Source organism: Stegostoma tigrinum, chromosome 34, assembly GCF_030684315.1.
Source record: "Stegostoma tigrinum isolate sSteTig4 chromosome 34, sSteTig4.hap1, whole genome shotgun sequence".
Classification (NCBI taxonomy): domain Eukaryota; kingdom Metazoa; phylum Chordata; class Chondrichthyes; order Orectolobiformes; family Stegostomatidae; genus Stegostoma; species Stegostoma tigrinum.
In genome coordinates, this window is record NC_081387.1 from 20,770,905 (window position 1) to 20,793,648 (window position 22,744).

Consider the following 22,744-nt stretch of genomic DNA (forward strand, 5'->3'; position numbering starts at 1 on the left):
TATAACTCATACCTTCCATTCCAGCAACATTCTGGTAAATCTCTTCTGAACCTTCACCAGCTTAATAATATCTTTCCTATAAGTGACTGATCAGAAGTGGAGACAGTATTCTAGAAGAGGCTTCACCAATGTCCTGTACAACTTGGACATGACTTCCTAACTCCTATACCTAAAGGACTGAGCAATGAAGGCAAGAGTGCTAAATGCCTTTTTAACCACCCAGTCCATATGGGAAGCTTTAAGAACTGGGGGAGGAAAAGCAAAGTCCTATGGATGCTAGAAATGTCAAATAAAAACTGAAAATCTGAGAGAAGCTCAGCAGGTCTGGCAGCTTCTGTGGAGTCAGATAGACTTAACACTTTGCCTCCAATATGATTCTTTCTCAGAATTTTAAAATTCAGTGTTGTCCTTTTAGGATGGATATGGGAGAAAGTTTTTCTCCCAGAGCGTGGGACTTTGGAACGCTGCCTCAGAAGGCTACAGGAAGGATGTGATAGCGTTGATTGGCATATAACAGTTCGGATGCGATCGCCCTAGAGAGAGTGCAGATGTTGCCTGGCTGTAGTAATTCCGCTGTGAAGAGAGACCAGACAAGTTGCGGTTGTTTACCTTCGGTGAGAGAAGGCTGAGGAGGGATCTGATTAGAACATAGAGCAGTGTCGCGCAGGAACAGGCCCTTCGGCCCACCACATTTGTGTTGACCATGGTGCCATTCTAAACTAATCCTATCTGCCTGCACATGGTCTGTATTCCTCTATTCTCTCTGTGTGTTGATATATCTGTCTAAGTGCCTGTTAAATGTTGCTATCTTTGCTTCTATGTTCTGGGCATCTACTGCCCTCTACATCAAAAAAAAACTTGCCTTGGATATCTCCTTTAAACTTTTCCCCTCTCACTTCAAATCAATGTCCTGTAGTATTTGGCATTTCCACCTTGGGACAAAGACTCTGACTGCCCAACCTATCCATGACTCTCATAATTTTATATACTTCTGTCAGGTCACACCTCAGTCTCTGACTCTTCACTGAAAACAATTCAATTTTGTCTAAGATAACAAAGTGTGGAGCTGGATGAACACAGCAGGCCAAGCAGCATCTTAGGAGCCCTAAAGCTGACGTTTCGGGCCTAGACCCTTCATCAGAAAAGCTAGGCCCGAAACGTCAGCTTTTGTGCTCCTAAGATCCTGCTTGGCCTGCTGTGTTCATCCAGCTCCGCACTTTGTTATGTCGGATTCTCCAGCATCTGCAGTTCCATTTATCTCTGATCCAAGTTTGTCTAACCTCTCCTTATAGGTAATATACTCCAGGCAACATCCCGGTGAGCCTGTTTTGCATCCTTAAAACCTCCATATCCTTCCAATAGTGTAACGACCAGAACTACACCCAATACTCGAACTGTGGTTTAACCAAAGTTATATACAGCTGCAATATGACTTATCAGTTTGTATGCTCAATGTTCTAACTGATGAAGGCAACCATGCTATACCCCTTTTTTACCACCTCATCCATTTGTGTTGCTATTTTCAGGGAGATATGGACTTGCATCCTGGGATCCCTCTGTACATTGGTGCTCCTCACGCTTTTGCCGTTTCCTGGATACTTTTTTTTTGCATTTGATCTCCCAAACTGCATCATGTTACACTTAAGGGGAGGTGAGGGGTTAGTGGTATTGCTGGACTCTTAATCCAGACACCCAGGTAAAGCCCAGGGAAATGGGTTTGAATATATCCATGACATTTGATGGAATTTGAATACAAGTTTTAAAAATAAATCTGTAATTAAGAGTCGATTGATGATCACAAATCCATTGCTGGTAGTCCAAAAAATAAATCTGGTTCATTAATGTCTTTTGGGAGGGAGACTGCCATCCTTACAGGATATGGTCTACACGGGAGTCCAGACCCACAGCAATGTGGTCGGCTGTTAACAGCTCTCTGGACAATGAGGGATTGGCAATAAATGCTTACCTAGCCAGTGACACTCACATCCTTTAATTAAATTATAAAAAAGCACTTGTCTGGATTAAAATTTCTTCTGCCTTTCCTCCATCCAAATTTCAAACAGAGGTGTACAAAGTTCTGAGTTCATAGTCCGGGAGAAATTTTCCCTCTTAGTTGAGGGGTCAGTAACCAGGAGCAAAATCTTAAGATAAAAAGCAAGTGGTTTACAGGGGATATGAGGAAATTGTTTCCGACCCAAAAGGTTGCATTTATCTGGAACTCACTCCTTAAAAGGCTGGTAGAGGCAGAAAGCTTCAAGGCATTTCGAAATTATGTAGATGAACAGTTAAACGAGGTTACAGGTAAAGTCATTGAAAATAGGATTAGATTACATTAGGTGAATGTTTAACGACCGGCATGGACCATGTGGGATAAAAGGCCTCCTTTTGTATTGTAAATATGCTGTGACTATAAGGTGGAAGCCTGATCATTTAATTTTTTTAAATGCAGGAAACCAGATTCTTATTAGGCAAGGAAATCAATAAACTTTTGGATAGTTAGGAATGTGGAATTTAAAACATAAATCAGCCGAGATCTTGTTGAGTAGTCGAGGCTGAACAGCTTGAACGGGCGATTGACCTGCTGCCACTGATTTTATACATTCTATTTTAGGCCTACATTCATTAGAGTTCAGAAAAAAGAGAAGTAACCTTATTGAAGCGTATAATATTCTGAGTGATCTTGAAAGGCAAGATGCTGAGATGTTTCTCTTTCTGGGGGAACAGAAGTAGAAAGGGTTTCTAATTTAAGATTGAGTTAAGGAAACAGCCTAGTGGTATCATCTCTGGATTGTTAACTCAGCGACCCAGGCAATGTCCTGGGGACTCTGGTTCAAATCCCACCGTGGTGGAATTTGAATCCAGTAAAAACCTGAAATTAAAACCTGGTCTAAGGATGACCATGAATCCATTGTTAGGGAAAAAACCCATCTGGTTTACTGATGCCCTTTACAGAAGGAAACTGCCATCCTTACATGGCTACAATTGACTGAAGATTTACAGCAATGTGGTTGACTCTCAACTGCCCTCTGCAGCTAGATATGGGAAATAAATGTTGGCCTGGCCTGCGATGTCCACACATCCTGTGAATGAATTTTAAAACAGGAGCACCAAAAATCTCTGGAAGCAGCAGAGGTTGAACTGGGACATTCATTCATGGCTGAGTCGAACAATTTTTGTTATTTAGTCGTGGGATGTTGGCTTCGCTGCCTGGCCAGAATTTTATTGCCTGTCCCTAACTGCCTGACAAGATGGTGGTGAACTGCGACCTTGAACCGCTGCAGCCCACTTGCTGTAGGTTGATCCACATTGCCATTCGGGAAGGAATGCCAAGAATTTTGACCCAGTGAAAGGACGGCAATATATTTCTAAGTGAGGATGGTGAGTGTCTTTCAGGGGTCCTTGTAGGTGGTGGCTTGATCTGTATGAGGGAGTTGACGGTTATCCTGGGCAGATGGGAAATAACGATACAAGTTTACAACCGTAATCTGGCAGAGAAGAGCCAAATTTCCAGGTGAAAGGAAGGATTCCCCCTGCACCCTTCCTGTACGCGTTAGCAACATTGGGTATACCCTGGTCCACCTGAAGATGTTGTCTGATACACGCTTCCCTGTTATTTCTCCTCCCCGCGCCAGTTAGCAATTGGAGGATGTTGTCTGAAGCACCTTTCCCTGTTATTTCTTTCTCCTTCTCCCTCCTTAGATCCCTCTGCCCAGCTATGGCGTCCGACGACATGGTGAGGTTTCAGTTCCCGAGCCATGAGGTGACCATCCTGAAGAAGATGAACCAGCTGCGGCTGGAGGAGCGTTTCTGCGACGTGACCATCGTGGCGGACCAGCTGCGGTTCCCGGGTCACCGGGTGGTGCTGGCCGCATGCTCGCCGTTCCTGCGTGACCAGTTCCACATGAACCCGTCGCAGGAGGTGCAGGTCTTCCCCATGACCGGCGCCCAGATTGTGCTGCGCCTGCTGCTCTCGTGCTACACCGGCCGCCTCGAGTTCCCCTTCAACGACATCCTCGACTACCTGACGGCCGCGAGCTGCCTGCAGATGGAGCACGTGGTCGAGAAGTGCCGCCAATCGCTGTCGCCACGCATCGGGCCCCGCGTGACCCCGTCCGAGGGCGTCGAGGAGGGGCCCGGCACGCCGCAGATCGCCAGCTCGTCGGAGCGGGCACCGGACGCCGACAGGACGGCTGCCTGGGAGGCTGCGGCGGGGCCAGAAGAGAAAGTGCCAAGGCGGACGCCAGCCGATGATGTCGTGAAGCTGGAGTCAGAGCAGCGCTCGGATTTCGGCGGCACCGAGGACATCTGCATCCACAAGGTGGAGTCGCTGGCCGACTGCATGGAGGGTTGCCCAGATCCGGAGGGAAAAGTGCGGGGCCCTGAGGCCGCCAACGGCCTGGAGCCCGATCCGGGCATCCACTCAACGGCAGGCGGCTACCCGGACGCTGGCGGCCCCCCTTACGACATGTCGGAGGTGATGATCTCGGATGAGTTCCAGGAGGAGGACTATGAGAGCTCGGCCAGCGAGGAGTGCCGCAGCAGCGGCTTCGCCGGCAACTATTATCGGCCGGGAGAGGATCACCCGCCGCTGGCAGCGCAGCAGCAGCCGCCGCCACCGCCTCCCACTGCCGCGCTGGCGGGACTGGGCGCCAAGGAAGGGGAGTCAGCACGCAGTCCCGGCCTGTGCTCAGAGTGTGGCGCACCGTTCGAGCACCGTGAGCACCTGGCCGCCCACATGGTGGTCCACAAGCTCTACATGTGCCTGCTGTGTGGCAAGGTGTTCAAGAAGAACGCGCGGCTGGCACAGCACATCAACGTGCACACCGGCTTCAAGCCGTACTGCTGCGCCATCTGCGGCCGCACCTTCACGCAGAAGCGCTCGCTCAAGGACCACATGAATGTGCACAACGGAGACTCACCGCACTGCTGCAACTACTGCGACATGCGCTTCACCCACTACAGCACCCTGCGGGTCCACCTCCGGGACCAGCACGGCAAGACCACCACACGCAACATAGAGAACAAGCCTGCCGAAATCAGCCTGGTGGTGCCTTAGCAATTGCTTTTACCCACCCAAACCTCTACTAACCCAGTTCCACCCCCCCCCAATCCTCCCCTCCACTACAATCTTCACTCTATCAAGTCTGAATCTCCATCCTTCCCCACCCTATACCCCATTCAACTTCCCTCCCTATCTGACCCGAATGGCCTCCTGCCGAAAAAGAAGCACCCCCTTTTTTTAAGACAACTTCGCAGTGCAGCCAACCCGATTAACAGCACACAGTTTTGTCCCGGTTGGCCTATTCCAATCAATGGACTCGCCACCAAATTCTTTGTCCACCTTCTGCTCTTGTCTGTCTGAGTTTTTTTAACCGACCGGCCTAACCTCACCGTTGCCCGGTTTGTTTTATTTTGTATGTCTCCGTGACAGGAAACACCTCTTTTGTGTAATCTATATTTTTATTGCAAAAAAAATAATAATTTGTGATTTTGGAAAGAAAAGCAGAAATCATTTCTTTTTAAAACCTCCTGTTGCGCGAGTTGTTAATTTGTTAGGGAACGTAGGGCATTGTTCCTCCCAGTGGGATTTATTTCACTGAGGGCTTTTATGGTGGTCTTTTCAGTTATCAGGGCAGGTAGTTGCCACGCAATCTAACACTCCATCATAAGCACAGTTTCCAAATCGTGCAGCCTGTACATTAAGTTGTCGGGGTTGCTGCTGTCACTGTTATAGCTTTTGCAATCAGATTTTGTTCACAGCATTGCAATCAATATTGAAGAGCCACTGACTGCTGTTTGAGTTTTTGAGGGGGTAGAGAGATTCAAGGTCACCACTCCCCTGGACGTCATGAAACAGATGGAGGCCATTCAGCCCCTAGACCGTGTCTTGCTTTTCCACATAATGCCTACAGTGCAGATATGGTAATTCAGCCCACGGAGTCTACACTGCCCCTCTGAAGAGCATCCCACCCAGAAATGCCCCAACCCCAACCTCAGAACAATGCATGGGTTTTTAACCTCATGGCTAATCCACCTAACCTGCACATCTTTGAATGTTTACAGGGCAATTTTAGCAAGGCCAATCCACCTATCCTGCACATTGTCGCTGTGGGAGGAAACCCATGCAAAGACTGGGGAGAATATGCAAACTCCACACAGTCACCCAATGCTGGGATTGACCCTGGAACTGAGGGATAGCATTGCTAATCATTGTGCCACCATGACAATCTCATTTGATAAGATTGTGACTAATTCTACGCCCAACTCCAAACATGTGCCTTTACCCTTTATCCTTTGATATCTAACTAAAACATATAGCTCTCAGATTTAAGATGAGTAAATTATTGAGCATCAATTGCCATTTACGGATGAGGATACCTACTGCGACCTATGTACCTAGATGTATTTCCTAATTTTGCTTGTGAAAGGTTTAACTCTTAATTTTTAAATAGTGGCCCTTCATTTTTGACTCCCCACCCAGCAGAAATAGTCTTTTTTTTCTCTTATCTACCTGACCTGTTGCCCTTAACATTGTGAAAACTTCAATCAATTCAGCGGTATCCCTCTGAATTCCAGGGAAAACATCTTTAGTTGTTGTAAAATCTGATGGGATTCAACTTTCAGAGTCCAGCTATCATTCTGTTGAAGCTACCCTGCACTCCCATTGTAAACCTCTAAAAGTGTGATATCCTGAACTCCTCACTGTTACTCTTGGTGTGCCCTAACCGGGGTCTTCTATCGCTGAAGTAAGACTTCCAACTTTTTGTATTCCTGTCCTCCAGATATAAAAGGCCTGCCTTCTTTAGCTTTTGGTTTGATTGTTTTCTGTACTTGTTCATGACATTCTAATGAGCTTCCGACCTAGGCTTTCAAGTCTCTTCAGATCCACATTGTTTCCAGCTTTTCACCATCATAGGGAATAAACCAACAGCTCCCACGTCCAATAGGGAATTTAAAAAAAGACAAATTCAGATGCTATAGGTGGGTATCTAACCAAGGCTGAAGTATCATTTCTTCCTCTCTCATGCCATCTATTAGCTTTTGATTTGTTCTGATCATTTTTAGTATCCATCTGCTGGATGTAAATGATCCATCTATTGAATTTCAAAATCCTTTGAGACTATGTGTAATCTCTCAGAAGCTGTTGTCTTTAAACTGGAGTTTTCCGAATATCAGACTTTTTAGAATGTGTCATGCATTTTTTTTTAAAAAGCATTTGTTCAATTAAAATTAATGCAGCAATTTGGCTAGAAACTGCAGCAGGTAGGATATGCAGAGGAGATATATAGATTGGTATCTTGAATGAACAAGTTATGAGAAAAGTTTGAACAGGACTTGTTTCTATTTGAGTTTAGAAGAGTGAGGGGTCACTTGGTTGAAGTGTATAAGATTCTGAACAGTTTTAACTAGGTGGACATAAAAAAATGAGATGTTTCTTCTTGTGGGTGAGCCCAGAACCAGTGGACACTATTCGAAAATTAGGTTTGCTCATCAAGGCAGAGATGAGGAGAAACCTCTCTCAGAGGGTTGTGCAACTTTGGAATTCTCTGCCTCAGGAAGCTGTCATTGTCTTAAAAATATTCAGAGGTCGTTAGATTCTTGTTAGGCAAAGCAAGAGTTGTGGGGGTAGATGGGAATGTGGAAATAGAAACAAACAGATCTGCCAAGATCTTATCAAATTACAGACTAGGCTTGAAGGGCTGAATGGACTACTTCTGTATTCTTTCCTGGTCTGCAAGTAACATGACCCCACCAGGTGGACCACTGGTCAAAGTATCTGACCAGAAGTACAGCCAGTCCAATCTTGAAGCTGAAAGGTTTTGAGGGAGTGTTAAGAGTACATTGATGTAACTTTCTTTGGTCTGAAGTGGGTGGCTCCCCACTTTGCCTTGAATTCTTGAACTCTACTGCCCACAGATGTCCCTGCTCACTTGGTCTGCTTGTTTGCCTTTGGGAATTTCTGACCTCGTGTGCACTGCTCACTCGTTCCCAAATTACTGTAATCCACCAGTAACCAGAATGTGCAGCAACATGAAGTCTATTATCCAGCTTAGGGCCATCAACCTTTTGGAAAAGTTGTGAAGATATCAGAGAGAATGTGCAAGACATTCATAAGAATAGTTTCAGAGATAGGACTTTGGTTATGTTGAAACGTTTGGATTTTCTTTTAGGGGAGAGAAGATTGAGGGGAGATTTGACAGAGGTGTTCAAAATCATGAAGTATTTGGAAAAACTATAGATGGAAGGACATACATCCAGAGGGCACAGATTTAAGGTAATTAGCAAAAGATCCACAGTGACATGAGAAACAACTTTTTTATGCACAGCAAATTATTAGGATCTAGAATGCAAGAAGAGTGTGATGGAGGCAGATTCAATAATGGCTTTTAAAATAAGTATTTAAATATTTGAATAGGAAAACAATATATAGGGTCAGGAAGAAGAATGGAAGAGAGGGACTTGGTGGTTTTCTCTTGCAGAGAGCCAGCACAGCCACAACAGGATGAATGTGCTGTAACCCTTCCATGATGCAACACTCTATTCCTTTTCCCACCCATTATTAAATATACCGATATGGTTTGCGTCCCAACACACAACACTAGGGACACCAGTTGCCACATCCTGTCAATTGCTTATTCTCTGTATCCTGTAATTTCCCCAAATGATCCCAGAGTGATATGTTTGTGAATGCACTCTGGAAGTCATCCACAGCATTCATAATATTATCTACCCTATTACTGATCTGATTCCTAGGTTGGTGGGACTGTTATATGAGTGGTGATTAGGTACCCTGAGTTTATATTTAGAAGAATGTGAGGTGATCACATTGATACATGTAAAAAGATACAAGGATATCTCCCTTGTTTGGGAAGTCAGGAACCATTGGAGGGCAGTCTTAGAAGAGATGGACTGTTAAACAGGTTGAGACTCATTAGAATGTAGAAGAATGAGAGAGGATTTCATTGAAACATATGGGATTCTTAAGGTTTTGACAAGCTAAATACTCTTGGGATGTTTCTTCTCATGGGAGAGTCTACGACAAGAAGGCATAGTGTCAGAATAAAGGGATAAAAATTTAAGGCTGAAATAGGAAGAGCTTTTTTTCTGTCAGGATTATGAGTCTTTGGAACTCTTTGCTGCAGTGAACTCTGGGAGCAGTGTCCTTGTGTATATATAAGGCTTAGATATACAGATTCTTGATCAGTAGGGGAATCAAGGGTTATGGGGAAAAGCCAGGAAAATTGACATGAGGAATATTGGATCAACCATTATCCTATTGAATAGAGGAGCAGACTCTTGGGGCAAAAACATTTACTCCTTGTTTTATGTTCTCTATATGACTTGAGTTGAAGAGGAATTTCTTCACTCAGGGTGGTGAATTTTCCATTCCAGAGGACTCTGAATGCTTAGTCATTGAGTATTTTAAAGACCGAATGGACAGATTGCAAAAGATACCAAGGATTATGGGGATAGTGCAAAAAATGCATTGAGGTTGAAGATCAGCCTTGATCTGGTTGAACAGAGGATCAGGCTGAAGGATCCTAATGACCTATTCGTTATCCTACATTTCTATTTTCCTATTAGCTCTTAAATTCTACTTGATTAGAAGGACATATCCACTGTTAAAAATACTGACTCTCTCAATCCACCTCTTATCAAGTAAACATTCAAGCACTTCATACCTGTAATGAGTAGGAGCGACTTTGAGGGCAGAAAATATTGTAATTTTCAGATTGCAATGAAAGGAGAAGTGGTAATAACCAGAGCGGTTGTAATGGAGAGTATGTACTGGAGGTTGAGGCTGTAATGATGAATTGTAATGCAAAGTGTTGTGTAAAGAAGGTGGTGTTGCAAGTCTGATGTCATTTATGATGGTTATGATATTGATTTAGTAATGGAGATCGAGTTGTGACTTGAGGTTTCAAGTACATTTCATCAGGACAGTTGGAGAGGTTAGTTAAATAAATAGCAAATATAAAGCTGGTATCGGCTTGATGATCATCAAGCTACTTTGTTTAAAAATGCTATCCATTCATCAATGTCCCAAAAGAAAGGGAATCTCATCTTGTTCCAGGGTGACCTACTCGTGACACCAGATGCATGTGGGTTCTCACTTAAATGGTTGCAAAAAGCCACTCAGTTTGTTTCTTTCTCGGGGCGTCCATGAATGCCAGCATTATCAGCAATTCCCAAATCCTTTTGATTTGATTCATTTATTGTCACGTGTACCTAAGTACAGTGAAAAACATTTTTATGAGCTGTACAGGCAGATCATAGTAAGCAAGGACATATAGATCATTGGGTGAAAGAAAAACTTAAGAGGTATACAGGTTACAATGCGCAGGCCACTAAGCAGGATCAACATTAGTAAGATCAGCATTATTTGAAGTTAGAGAATCCATTCATTAGTCTAATAACGGTCGGGAAGAAACTTCCTGAAACTGCTGGTGTGTGTGTCCAAGCTTCTGTACCTTTTGCCTGATAGAAGAAGTCGGAGAGCATTACCAGGGTGCAATGGGTCTTTGATGATGTTAGTAGCTTTCCTGTAGCAACAAGCCATGTAAATGGAGCTCATGGATGGAAAGGTGACTTCTGTGCTTGTCTGGACTGTGCACACAACCTTCTGTAGTTTCTTAAGGTCTTGGCTAGTTGCCATTCCACGCTGTTATGCAGCTGGATGGAAGGCTTTCATCCGAATAAGTTTATGAGGGTCCTTATAGACATGCCAAATTTCCTAAGCCATCTGAGGAAGGAGGCGTTGTTTTGCCTTCTTCACTGTTGTATCAACGTGTGAAGTCCAGGACAGTTTGTCAGTTATCGTCGTTCCTAGGAACTTGATGCTCTCTACCCTCTCAACCTCAGCTCCATTGATGTAGATGGAGGTGTGCTCTCCTCCTTTCTTTCTGAAGTCAATGATCAGTTCCTTAGTTTTGCCAAAGTTGAGAGAAAAGTTGTTCTCATTGCACTACATCACCAAACCCAAGTGAACATTAAGAAAGAAAGAATTGGTATCCATTGCCTGCCTTGTGAAATCAGTGATTGGGAAATGGCACACTGTCCTGTAACTCCAATCATTTTTGCTTTATGTACACTGGGTAAATCAGGACAAAACAGTGATCCATACACTCGGGGACATTTACCTCATGAATCAATGAATGACAAACAGTGAATGTTCACTGACACCAATGATTTGATGGGAAATCAGCAGGGTTGATGTTGCGGAGGAAGATAAAGAATGGACTTTAGCTCAGAAACATATCCTCAAAAAAATAAGGGCATGGCATCTCCAACTTTGTTTCAATTCCTTGTTTATACTGCAGTTAATGAACAGCCTCGAACTTGGATAGCTGGTCACTGGCACTTATTCTTGGAAACGGGATTCAGTGTCAGGTGGACCCAAAGAAGCTAAAGAGCATTTTCATCTTCCTCAGGATTTAGGAATGAAACTGTCTGGGTTCTTCATCTTCTGCCTTGCATTTCTGGCAGGTGCTCAAGGTAAGTGAGGGGCTACCATAGAGCCTGGCTGCAGTTAGCAACTGGAGGATTCTACTTTTCTTGTTTCACAGTGCATTGATATTGTAGGGAGGTGACATTTATGTTTGGAATCGACCTGATGGGTCTATTTCAATTTTAAGCTATCACTGCTTCATCGAAAAGAGAGGCTTGGATTTATCTACCCCCTTCTGTGACCTCAGGCACCTTCACAGTTACTTCAGATGTCAGGTCATCAAAATGTGCATAGTAAGCTCCCATAAACAGAAATGAAGTGAATGACCACATCACCTGTCTTAATGATTAAAGAGAATAAATAAAACACAAGTGTTGGAGAAAGTCAACAGGTCTGGCCATATCTGTGGAGAGAGAGACAGAGTTAACCTATAGTCTAATATGACAGAATAAGTCATACTGGATTCCAAATATTAACTCTTTTTCTCTCAGCACAGATGCTGCCAGACCTGCTGAATTTCTTCACTTTCCAATTTTATTTCTAACTTCCAGCATCCACAGTATTTTGCAGTTATTTTGTGGTTAAGCGAAGTGTTAGAAGATTGGGGGAGACCACTACTAGTTTTCTTCAAAATCGAGCTATGGGACATTTCAGGTCCATTGGAGGGGGTACCTGGTGCCTTGGATTAATGTATAATAGTTACGCTGACAGTGTAGCACTCTTAGCACTGCATTGGACTGTCAGCCTTGATTATGCGTTCATGTTTCTGAAGGGGGACTGGCAATTCCAGCCTTTTGATCTCTGCAAGATCATGATGTAGGAGTAGGGGATGGCCATCCAGCTTATCCAGCCTGTTTCACTTCAATAAAATCATAGCTGATCTGATAATCCTCAACTCTCTTACTTTTTCCTCATAACTCTTGGTTCCCTCACTGATTAAAATGTCTATCTCAGACTTGAATGAATTCAACGAGCCAATCTCTACAGTCCTCTGGGGTAAATAATTCCACAGATTTATTATCGTCAGAGAAGAAATTTTTGAAGTGAGAGTGCTACCCAATGAATTACACTGGACCCTCTAAGGAGCAAGCTAAGTAAAGTCAGTTTAGCAAGACATTCCTTAACCCAGAGCCTGAGCCTTTTAAAAGAAAGTATTTCAGACCTGCAGTGAATTCACAGAATGAGAGACAGAGAGATGTCTTTAACCCTGCCCCCCCACCTTGCCCTTTCTGTTCCACTCTCTTTCCTTCATTCACTGTCTTCCCTTCTCTCTTCTCCCTTGCTCGCTTCTCCTTGTCTCTCCCTTGTGCTTTCACCCTCCCTCTCACCCCATCCCACTTCCTCTATCTCCATCCCCTTTTCCCTTCTTTTCTCCCTCTCTCCTCCTTTATCTTTGTCCCCACCCCCCTCCTTCCCCACTTTTATTTTTCCATGTTCCTTACCTGTCCTTTACCTCTTAATCCCCTTCACTCTCTGCCCTTCATTTTTCTCTCTCTCTCCCACTCTTCCTCAGTCTCCCCTCCCTCCCTCCTTCGGTGTCCATGTACACAGATGCTTGAAAGTTGCCACCCAGGTTGACAGGGCTGTTAAAAAGGCATACAGTGTTTTAGCTTTTATTAATAGAGGGATCGAGTTCCGGAAACAAGAGGTTATGGTGAAGCTGTACAAAACTCTGGTGCGGCCGCACTTGGAGTATTGTGTACAGTTCTGGTCACCGCATTATAAGAAGGATGTGGAAGCTTTGGAAAGGGTGCAGTGGAGATTTACTAGGATGTTGCCTGGTATGGAGGGAAGATCTTATGAGGGACTTGAGGCTGTTTAAATTAGAGAGAAGAAGGTTGAGAGGTGACTTAATTGAAACATAAAATAATCAGAGGGTTAGATAGGGTTGATAGGGAGAGCCTTTTTCCTAGGATGGTGACGGCGAGCATGAGGGGGCATAGCTTTAAATTGAGGGGTGAAAGATATAGGACAGATGTCAGAGGTAGTTTCTTTACTCAGAGAGTAGTAAGGGAATGGAACACTTTGCCTGCAACGGTAGTAAATTCACCAACTTTAGGTACATTTAAGTCGTCATTGGACAAGCATATGGACGTACATGGAATAGTGTAGGTTAGATGGGCACAACATTGAGGGCCGAAGGGCCTGTACTGTGCTGTTATGTTCTATGTTCCCTCCCTACTTCCTCATACTGTTACACTTGGGCTATGTAATATGTTGTGTTAATAAGGGAAATAATGCTGTGGAAACTTCATTGCATTGTCTTTTGTCAGGAGATCATGAGGATTAAATTCTGTCACTGAAAATTAAGTTGCTGTTGATGACTTTCTTGAGCCACTGAGCAAGGCCTTCTGGAGGCTAATAAGAAGTAGGAGGAGTGGCCATTCTGTCCCTTGAACCTTTCTCATCATTTAATGGGATCCTAGTTGATCTGAGTGATGTCCTAACTCCACTTTCCTGCCTTTCCCCCATAAGGCATAAAGCCTCACTCATCGAAAATGCTGTCCAACTCAGCTAGCCTCCATTGCTCATAGCAGGAAAAGAATTCCAACTCTAACAACTCTTTGAGAGAATCTCTTCAGCCCCTTATCTCTGTCTTATTTTGAAACTGTGCCTCCTTCATTCTTGATTTCCTCATGAGAGAAAACTCCCCCTCAAAAATCCATTCTGTCAAGTCTCCTCAGAATCTTATACGTTTCAGTAAGATTACTTCTCATTCTGCCAAACTGCGATGGTTATAGGCCCAACCTGTTCAACCTTTCTTCATCAAACAGCCCGTCCATTCCAGGAACCTGTTGACTGACCCTTCTCTGAACTGTTTTCAATACCAGTAATGTCCCTCTTTCGTATAAGGAGAACAAAAAGTCCACAGTATTTTAGGTGTTGTTTCATCGCTTCTTTATAGTGGTTGTAAGACTTTTTATTAGTAAACTCCACTCCCCTTGCCTATAAGAGCTAATATTCCAACATAATACACTTTCCCAATTAGTTGCTCACCACTGTCTAAGGTAAGGAAGAGTCATTCAACATCCAGTGCATTGCTTCTCCTGTGTAGCTTAAATCCCCATTAAATCTTCCTAATTTGTATGGCAGGAATAACAACTGGAATACAATTCTGGTGAGTACTTTAGCAATGGACTTAAAGGCTGTTTTTTTGTTTCCTAATGAACTTGTTCAGAGATGTTCATATACACTGTTGTGTAGATAGGGTTTGATCCCCGAACCTTCTAGTTCAGAGGCAGCAATGCTACCACAGAAGCTCTGAGCTAATGCGTGATATTATCAGTAAGTCAGAACAATTGGGTACATGCACCTAATGTAACCCTAAATCAAGGCTCCATATGCCCTCTCAAAAGTGTGATGATTCTATTTGAAGAAAACCAGGGTAAGGTGACTCAGGTGTCATACAACTTGTTGAGATTTTTTTTGTTTCTTTGTTTTTATCTTGTTCCTTTACACGGGATTAGTGAATTGCTTAAAAGGCCCCCTTTGTGGCCAATCTGCAATGCCATTGAACTCGGAAGCACTGATTAGTATGGATCTGAAGTCAATGTCAGCCAGATAAGGTAAAGATGGGAGATTTCCCTCTCTAACGGATATTAGAAAATACGGGCTTTTATGATGTTTGATCATTGTTTTTGTTCTTTATGTCTGTACAAATTTGACGGACTGAAACACCACTGCTATACTGTATGACTCTTGAATTCCAGAGACACTATTACTGTGCTCTGAGTAGCTGCAATTTTCTTCCCATTGAATTGTCTTGTTGAAAAAGAGACAGTTACAACACGCCAGCTTGCAAAAACAATTCATTATTTGGCAATGGAAAAGCAGAGTTGTACTTCAAAGCAACTCTCATTATAGTTATAAGCTCTGACACGAACATTGTACATGCAGGAATGGTGTCATTGAGTGCATGCACTCTATGGCCATTGAAAACAGAAAGCACTGGGGAAACATAGCAGAACTGGCACCCAAAGAGGTACCCAGCTAGTCTCATTCTCCATCCCTATCTCCATAACTCTAAATCCATCACTTCCAAATACCTATTTAGTTTTTCTTTATTGATAACTCCTGTGGAATCCACCTCCACCACTCTCCAATGCAGCGCATTCCAAATCCCAGCAACTCTCTGAATTGTTCCTCAACTCATTCTGAGCTCTCTTGCTGGCAATCTTGAAATTGTGACCCCCTAGTTATAAACCCAAGGATCCTTATGCCTTCTTAACTGTTTCAACTTGCCTGGCCACCTTCAGAGATTCATGCACATGAACTCTTGAGGTCCCACCACGCCTATATTACCCTCAAAGCTATACCATCAAGTCTGCATTGTGTCTTCATGTTGTTTCTACCAAAATGCATTACTTCACATTTCTCTGCATTGACATTCAAGTGACAGATGTCTGCCCATTTGGCCAACTTGACAATTTCCCTCAAAGTCACTCAGCATCATGCTTACAATTCACTGTTCTCCCTAGCTTAGTATCATTTACAAACTTTAGAGTTTTGCCTCAACACCCATCTCTTAAATCATTTGTATAAATCAGAAAGGGTCGAGTCTCACAACAACAATCCCTGGGGAACATCATTTTCAATTCAACTCCAATCTAAAAAATACCTACCCTATTACCAATCTTTTAACCAACTTCTAACCCACCGGTCCCAAACATTTCTATTTTGCTAACCAACCCGCCAAGTGACACCATATCAAATACTTTCTGAAATTCCAAATATATACAACATCCAAAGCACCAACCTCATCCACTGTATGTGTCAACTCATCAGAGAACTCAATTAAATTTGTTAGACCTGATCTGCCCTTGAAAAGACATGCTGACTGTTAAGTATTAACTTGTTACTCTCTGAGTGTATATTTACCCGGTCCCATATTAAGTACTCCATGATCTTTCCCGTTGCTGATGTCAAACTGACAAGTCTGTAGTTTCCTCTTTCTTCTCGTCTTTTCCTCTTTCTTAAACAGCGGTGTCATATTGCATATCCTTCAAACACCTGGGACCAGTGCTGTGCTCGGAGAGGCCTGAGAATTTTCTGCCAATGGCTTCATGACTTGCTGTCTTACTGTTTGCTGCTTGTTAGCCCAAACGTGGATACTGTCCAGGTCTTGTTGCATTTGGACATGGATAGGTTCAGTGTCTTGGGAATCACGAAAATGCTAAACATTGTGTAGTCATCACATTTGGGGAGAGAAGTAGTACAGAAAAGATACACTAATATCATTCTAGAGATGAGAAACTTAATTTATCCAGAGAAATTACAGGATTTAGACTTGATGTCCTTAGAGAATGTTGAGTATAGATCTGACGAAGGCGTTTCAAATCCTGAGGAGTCTGGACGGCATTAGTCATGAGAAGTCCTTCCCATTTGTGAAAGGATTGAATTGCATTCACAAATCTCATTACAGGAGATGATGAAGAGAATATAACCTGTGATCCCAACGTCCACATTATCGGGGGCACGCTGACAAAATCGAATGGTAATGCATTGGACAGCGTTCTGAAGTTCCACTGTCCAGAATCAACCTACCCATTCCCAGTGTCACAAACAAAGTGCATGAGGAGCGGGCATTGGTTCAGGTCCTATGATAGACGCCACAAACCCATGTGCAAAGGTGAGACAGCTTCCTTGTTCCCTTCCTCTCCGCTCTCTCCTTCCTCTTTCTATTTTACTCTTTCATGGCCTGAGGGCAATAATTGTTGCCCACCCCTTCTCTAATTGGCTTTGAGAACATCAAAGTCGAGTTCAATTTCTGAGACTAACTCTGCCGTTCCAGATTTACCTGAATTGAAATTGTGGTAGATTCTGAAGTCATATGTTATTATCGCTTGTCCTGCGAAGAATGAAGGCAAAGATTGCACCTCCCTAGAAACCTCCCGAAGAGGAAGTAGGGCTGGCTGTGTTGCTCTTGTGGAGAACCAGGATAATCACGTCAGACTGAATAGCCTCCTTCTGTTCTACGACTCTCTGATCTCCTTCGCTCACTTGCTGATCCTCAAGTATTTTAAAACCCCTTGGCATCGCTATTCTCCTCAATCCCTGAAGCCAACGCCACAGAATTCTGTCCTTATAATCTGTTTCTATCTCTCTAGAGTTTCGATGTCCAACACCTGTACTGGAAGATGGAATGTTCAGACCCCGGAATATTTCCTATGCTATCGGAGAAACTGTTACATTCGAATGCTATGATGGGTATATGCTTCAAGGCTCAGTTAGCAGGACCTGTATGAAGAATGGGCGATGGAATGGAACAATGACCAGCTGTAATTCCAGATGTGAGTCCCCAACCTAGGCTATTGCTCGATGTGTTTGCTTTGCTGTTTTCAGAAGCGAGTGCCAAATATTTAGTCTACCCTTTTGTGTGAAATATTTCCTACTTTCACTGCTCGATGGTCAAATTCTCATTTTTAGTTTCCATCCTGCCAACCTGGATACCTCAACAAGCAGAAACAGTTATTCCACTCCCAGGATTTCCATCCCCCATCCTGCTCCTCTTCCATCTCCATGTCCCCCACCCTATCCACTTCACACTCAACCCCTCCAACGCTCACCCTGTTCAGCCCCACTCCTGTAGCCAGATTTCGCTCTCTTTTCTCATTTCTCCTGCCAGCAGTCTTTCCATGCCTATTCATCCTAATCTCAATGTCCCCAACCCCTCCCAACTAACTCTCCCTGCCCTCAGTCTTCAAATCTTCCTTCTCACCAGCCCTCAATCCCCCCAGTTTAGCTTTCCCCAATCCTCCCAACGGCATTCCCTCTGCCCTCAATCATTGTCTCAGCTTCACTCTCCTCACCCTCAACAGTCCCAGCCCTTCCCCCCTCCTCCTCTCACCCACCCTCACTTTTCTCCATTCTCACTCTCTCTCACACCCCTTCCTCCCCCTATCACATTCCATCTTCCTGACTTCCCTGTTGTAGCTCCCTCATTGCATCTACCTTAATGTCTGGAAGTATTTGACCTAATCGCCCCTTAACATTGTAAATTTCAGGAAATACAACATTTGTTTGCATTATGCCTCCTCATTACATAACTCCAGGTATAATCCTAGTGAGCTCTGACCCATTAACTCCAAGGCCAGTATATCTAGCCTGAGATGTAGTGCCCAGAACTGTTCACAGTGTTCTAGGAATGAGGTCGAGGGGCTGAATGGCCTCTTGGCACTTCTCAATGAATGTTGCTTTCAACGTTATCCTCCGATCCTTCAAACAATTGTGGACTTAGATTGAACAAGCTTTCGCAGAAGCACTTGAGTCAACCAAGAATTCCAGTGCCATTTTCTTTCACAGGCTGAGTTAGGAGTTAACATATGTGAATTGTGCTGTTTTAGAAATTGGCGAATGGGAAGTGTGCAAGCAGTGAGGGTGACTGGGTAGGAGGGTGAAGCTTTTTCCCTTGCATGTTTGCTGCCGCGGGTTTGAAATAGCTGATAGCTAGCTGCTGCTGCTGCCGCCGAGTTGCTTCTCGCCTTTAATGATGTCTCCAAACTCTCAAAGCACAATACTGCCCTCATCCCGGGATCCCGGCTGGAGGCAGGAAATCCGGATCGACTTACTTGATTGGCAGCAAGGTGGAGTACAATTGCAATGATGGCCTGGTGTTGGTAGGATCGAACATAAGGCAATGCCTAGAGTCAAGAGAGTGGAGCGGCAGAGAACCCAGCTGCCAGCGTAAGTCTTCCTCTTCATCTGTTCTTTAGGTTCATTCAATGGGATTGTTAACATCCACCTCAATCATTAGAGTAGGCAGGCAGGAGCGTCAGCTCACTGCCTCTTTCTACTGCCTGTCGGTGCAAATGGAATGACACTTTGCATGGAGTCCCAAAGCATTTACATGCACAGGAATTGGCCATTTGACCCATCTGCTCTGTGCCAGAATTTGCGAAGAATGAGGTGGCGATTTGATTTGATTTATTGTTGTCACATGTACTTCAGAACAATAAAAAGTTTTGTTTTGCGAGCAGTACAGGCAGATCAGAACATACAGGATACACAGATCGTAGAATGTTCGGACACAGCCAGGCATATAAGGTTACAACTGCACAGGAAGTGCACAAAAGCAAGGTGAACATTAGATTTGAAGTTAGAGAGGCCCATTCACTGGTCTAATAAATAACAGCAGGGAAGAAGCTGTACTTGAACCTGTTGGTATGTGTGTTTACATTTCTGCATTCTGCCTGATGGCAGAAGTTGGAGGAGTGTATTACCAGGGTGGGAGGGGCCTGTCATTATGTTGACAACCTTTCCAGAGCAACAAGAAGTGTTGATTGAGCCCATGGATGGGAGGATGGCTTTCGTGATGGTCTGAGCTGTATACACAACTTTCTGTAATTTCTTATGGAATTGGGCAGAGCCGTTGCCATACCAAGCTGTTATGCACCCAGATAGGCTGCTTTCTATAGTACATCTGTAAAAGTTGGAGAGGGCCCTGATGGACATGTTGAATTTCCTCAGCCTGCCCGAGGAAGCAGAGTCATTATTGTGCCATCTAGATCGTCGCATCAATGTGAGAGGTCCAGGCAAGATTGCTGAGTATCGTCACTCCTAGAAACCTTTGACCGTCTCCACCTCAGCTCCATTGATGTAGATTTTATAGAAACCTATATAATTCTAACAGGACTAGACAGGGTAAATGTAGGGAAGATGTTCCTGACTGGGGAGTCCGGAACCAAGCATCTTAGTCTAGGAGCAAATTACCCCAGCTGCTGGAATCTGTACCGGAAGCAACAAATGCTGGAGATTACAGCACATCAGGCAGCATCTATGGAGACAAAGCAAGCTAACATTTTGAGATAGATGCCTGACCTGCTGTGATCTCCAGCATTTTTTGTTTTCGGTATGATCTCAGTGCAAGGATTCAGAGTAGGCCATTTAGGACTGAGATGAGGAAGAATGTCTTCACTCAGATAGTGGTGAGCCTATGGAATTCTCTGCCACAGTAATGCTGTAAGATGGAGTTAAATATAGTTCTTAGGACTAAAGGGATCAAAGGATACAGGGAGAAAGTCGGAACACGGTATTTCGTTTTTAAAAATTATGAATGAACTGAAAGAGATCTTGTGGAGGAAACAGATGAAGTCATTGCTTTTAAGCTGGAAACTGCTCCTTAGTCTGAATGCCACCCGAGGTCTCAATGGCCAGGAAAGATGCATTCATGGTATTGTGAAAGATGCTGAGCCCCAGTCCTGTGGGTGCATCCAAATGCCCTTAGGTAGGGAGTTCCAGGATTTTCACCCAGTGACAGTGAAAGGACAGGGGATTTTTTTTCAAGTCAGGATGGTTAGTGGCTTTTAGGAGAGCATGCAGGTCATGGTGTTCTCATGTATTCTGCTGCCTTTGTCCTTCCAGAAGGTTGCGGTCATGGGTCTGGAAGATGCAGACTAAGGAGCCTCAGTGAATTTCTGCTGTGCAAAGTGTAGATGGTACTCTCTGCTGCTACTGAACAATGGTGGTAGAGAAAGTGGATATGTAGATGTAGCGCCAATCAAGTGGACTGTTTTGTCTTGAATGGTGTCAAGCTTCTTGAGTGTTGTTGGAGCTGCACCCATCCAAGCAAGTGGGGAGTATTTTCATCATACTCCTGACTTGTGGATGGTGGCATCCTTATCCAGTCAAGCTTTCATGTGACTCTGGAATCTCAGCTTGACGCTTGATTGTCCATTGGAATGACCTAACAAGCATTCCATTACATTGGAGAAGACATCTCAGTACCGCCATCTCATGGGCAGCAATAGGTGGGCAGTAAATTCAGGTCTTGCCAGGATCCCCACATCCTGTTAATGAAAAATATAGAACCATCAATCTGCTTTAAGCGATTAAAATCAACCCAGGATTGAGAGGAGAACTCCCTTCCGTTTCTTCAAAATGGAGTAATGGCAATAGCGCTTTATCGAGGTTAAACATTACTTAGGGTCTCAATGAGATTACGTGATGAGGAAAACACAATGTAGGCAGTGGATTAAGGACATTGCCCATGCTCTCTCAACTACCCAATTTTCCTACATCTGCCATTAGTACCAAATTTGAAAGAATCCGTTCAGGTTCAAACATTATGTAAGACGTTGAGAGATGTGTTTAGTTAGTGGTGAAGTTGTTGGGGGTATGTGGAAGAACAAAGTTCCATTTAGAAAGGTTGACAGACAAAAATGGTACAGTCCCAATTTGGACACACGTGAAGCAATTTGAGAAAGTGGATCTCCGTAAATCCGTATTTTTATTTCCACTGCAGACAAAAGCTCCTTTGACAGTCCAGAAGATGTAGCATCGGCTTTCACAGCCTCTTTTACCAGCATGCTGGGTCTAACTCAAACTGGAGAATCGAAGCAGTCGGGTACGTCATCTGTTGCCCTTCTACATTACTAGTCCCCACTTTGACCCAGCTAGAATTTTAGTTTTAAAGGAATAGGGCAAGATCTTAACCAAAAGTTGCAGTTTCTCTTTCTTGTTTGTGGGAGAAATATAAGAAACCAGAATAGGCCATTCTACTCCTAGCAACCTGCTGCACATGGAACAAAATCACGAGGGATATGATTGTGGTCTTTACTTTTCTGTCTGCATGCACCCCCCTCCCCGCCACATTCCTGTAAATCTGCTGTTCTAACATCAAGGGGAAGAGTGCTGTGGTAGTCAATCTCCCGAAGTCTAAGTGTTTCATTTAATCCCAAGATAGCCAATTTGACCCTGTTATAATTATTTAGAGCAAGAGATATTTTCACTAGGTTTCTTCATTAGACTCAAAACAACTCGCTTAACACAAACAAATATTCTTTAGATGAGGGCGAACTGATTAGCAGCCAAGCTACCACATAGAATTAATCCTTAAACCCAAATACACACATTCATAAAAAACGAAAGAACTGTGGTTGCTGTAAATCAGGAACAAAACCAAAGTTGCTGGAAAAGCTCAGCAGGTCTGGCAGCATCTGTGAAGCAAGACCAGAGTTCATGTTTCTGGTCCAGTGACCCTTCCTCAGAACTGATGGTGGCTGGGAGTACATTGGTTTATATGCAGAAAATAGGGATAGGGATAGGGTAGGGAGTAAAAAATAGGATAGAGCCCAAAGACAGTTGGACAGACGAAGGAGTAGAAAACAATCATGTTGGGGAGGGTGGTGAATAGTTGTAAATGGGGAGTATCAGTGACCAACAACAGGGGATGTGTAATGGCAGGCTCTGTGTTAACAAGGCCTGGTGTGTGGGGTAAGGGGCTGGGACATGGGAGAGTTTAGGCCCTAAAATTATTGAACTCAACATTGAGTCTGGAGGGCAGTAGGGTCCCCAAGC

At 43.9% G+C, this 22,744-nt stretch overlaps 2 protein-coding genes across 4 annotated transcripts in view; both read left to right on the forward strand.

The window, feature by feature from the left end:
* Positions 1-419: 419 nt before the first annotated feature.
* On the forward strand, positions 420-11,210 carry LOC125446490 (zinc finger and BTB domain-containing protein 12-like). Of its 2 annotated transcripts, none has more exons than XM_059639712.1 (2): positions 420-614; positions 3,700-11,210. In XM_059639712.1, the coding sequence occupies exon 2, from the start codon at positions 3,716-3,718 to the stop codon at positions 5,054-5,056; it is 1,341 nt and encodes a 446-aa protein (XP_059495695.1). In that variant the 5' UTR covers positions 420-614; positions 3,700-3,715; the 3' UTR covers positions 5,057-11,210. The 2 variants fall into 2 exon arrangements, with proteins under 2 accessions (XP_059495695.1, XP_059495696.1); XM_059639713.1 differs by lacking the exon at positions 420-614 and adding an exon at positions 626-742.
* A 118-nt stretch (positions 11,211-11,328) lies between these two features.
* The window catches only part of LOC125446489 (complement factor B-like), a 43,284-nt gene continuing 31,868 nt past the window's right edge, over positions 11,329-22,744 (forward strand). The window contains exons 1-5 of one of the 2 annotated variants that reach the window (XM_048520098.2): positions 11,329-11,496; positions 16,872-17,078; positions 17,557-17,739; positions 18,959-19,132; positions 21,690-21,791. In XM_048520098.2, coding sequence (XP_048376055.2) covers positions 11,442-11,496; positions 16,872-17,078; positions 17,557-17,739; positions 18,959-19,132; positions 21,690-21,791 — 721 coding nt within the window. In that variant the 5' untranslated portion in view covers positions 11,329-11,441. The remainder of the gene's footprint in view (positions 11,497-16,871; positions 17,079-17,556; positions 17,740-18,958; positions 19,133-21,689; positions 21,792-22,744) is intronic. The other variant, XM_048520099.2, reaches the window with a different exon arrangement.

Excerpts from the sequence above, each read along its gene's own strand:
- LOC125446490 (XM_059639712.1), top strand. The coding sequence starts at position 3,716 with ATGGCGTCCGACGACATGGTGAGGTTTCAGTTCCCGAGCCATGAGGTG.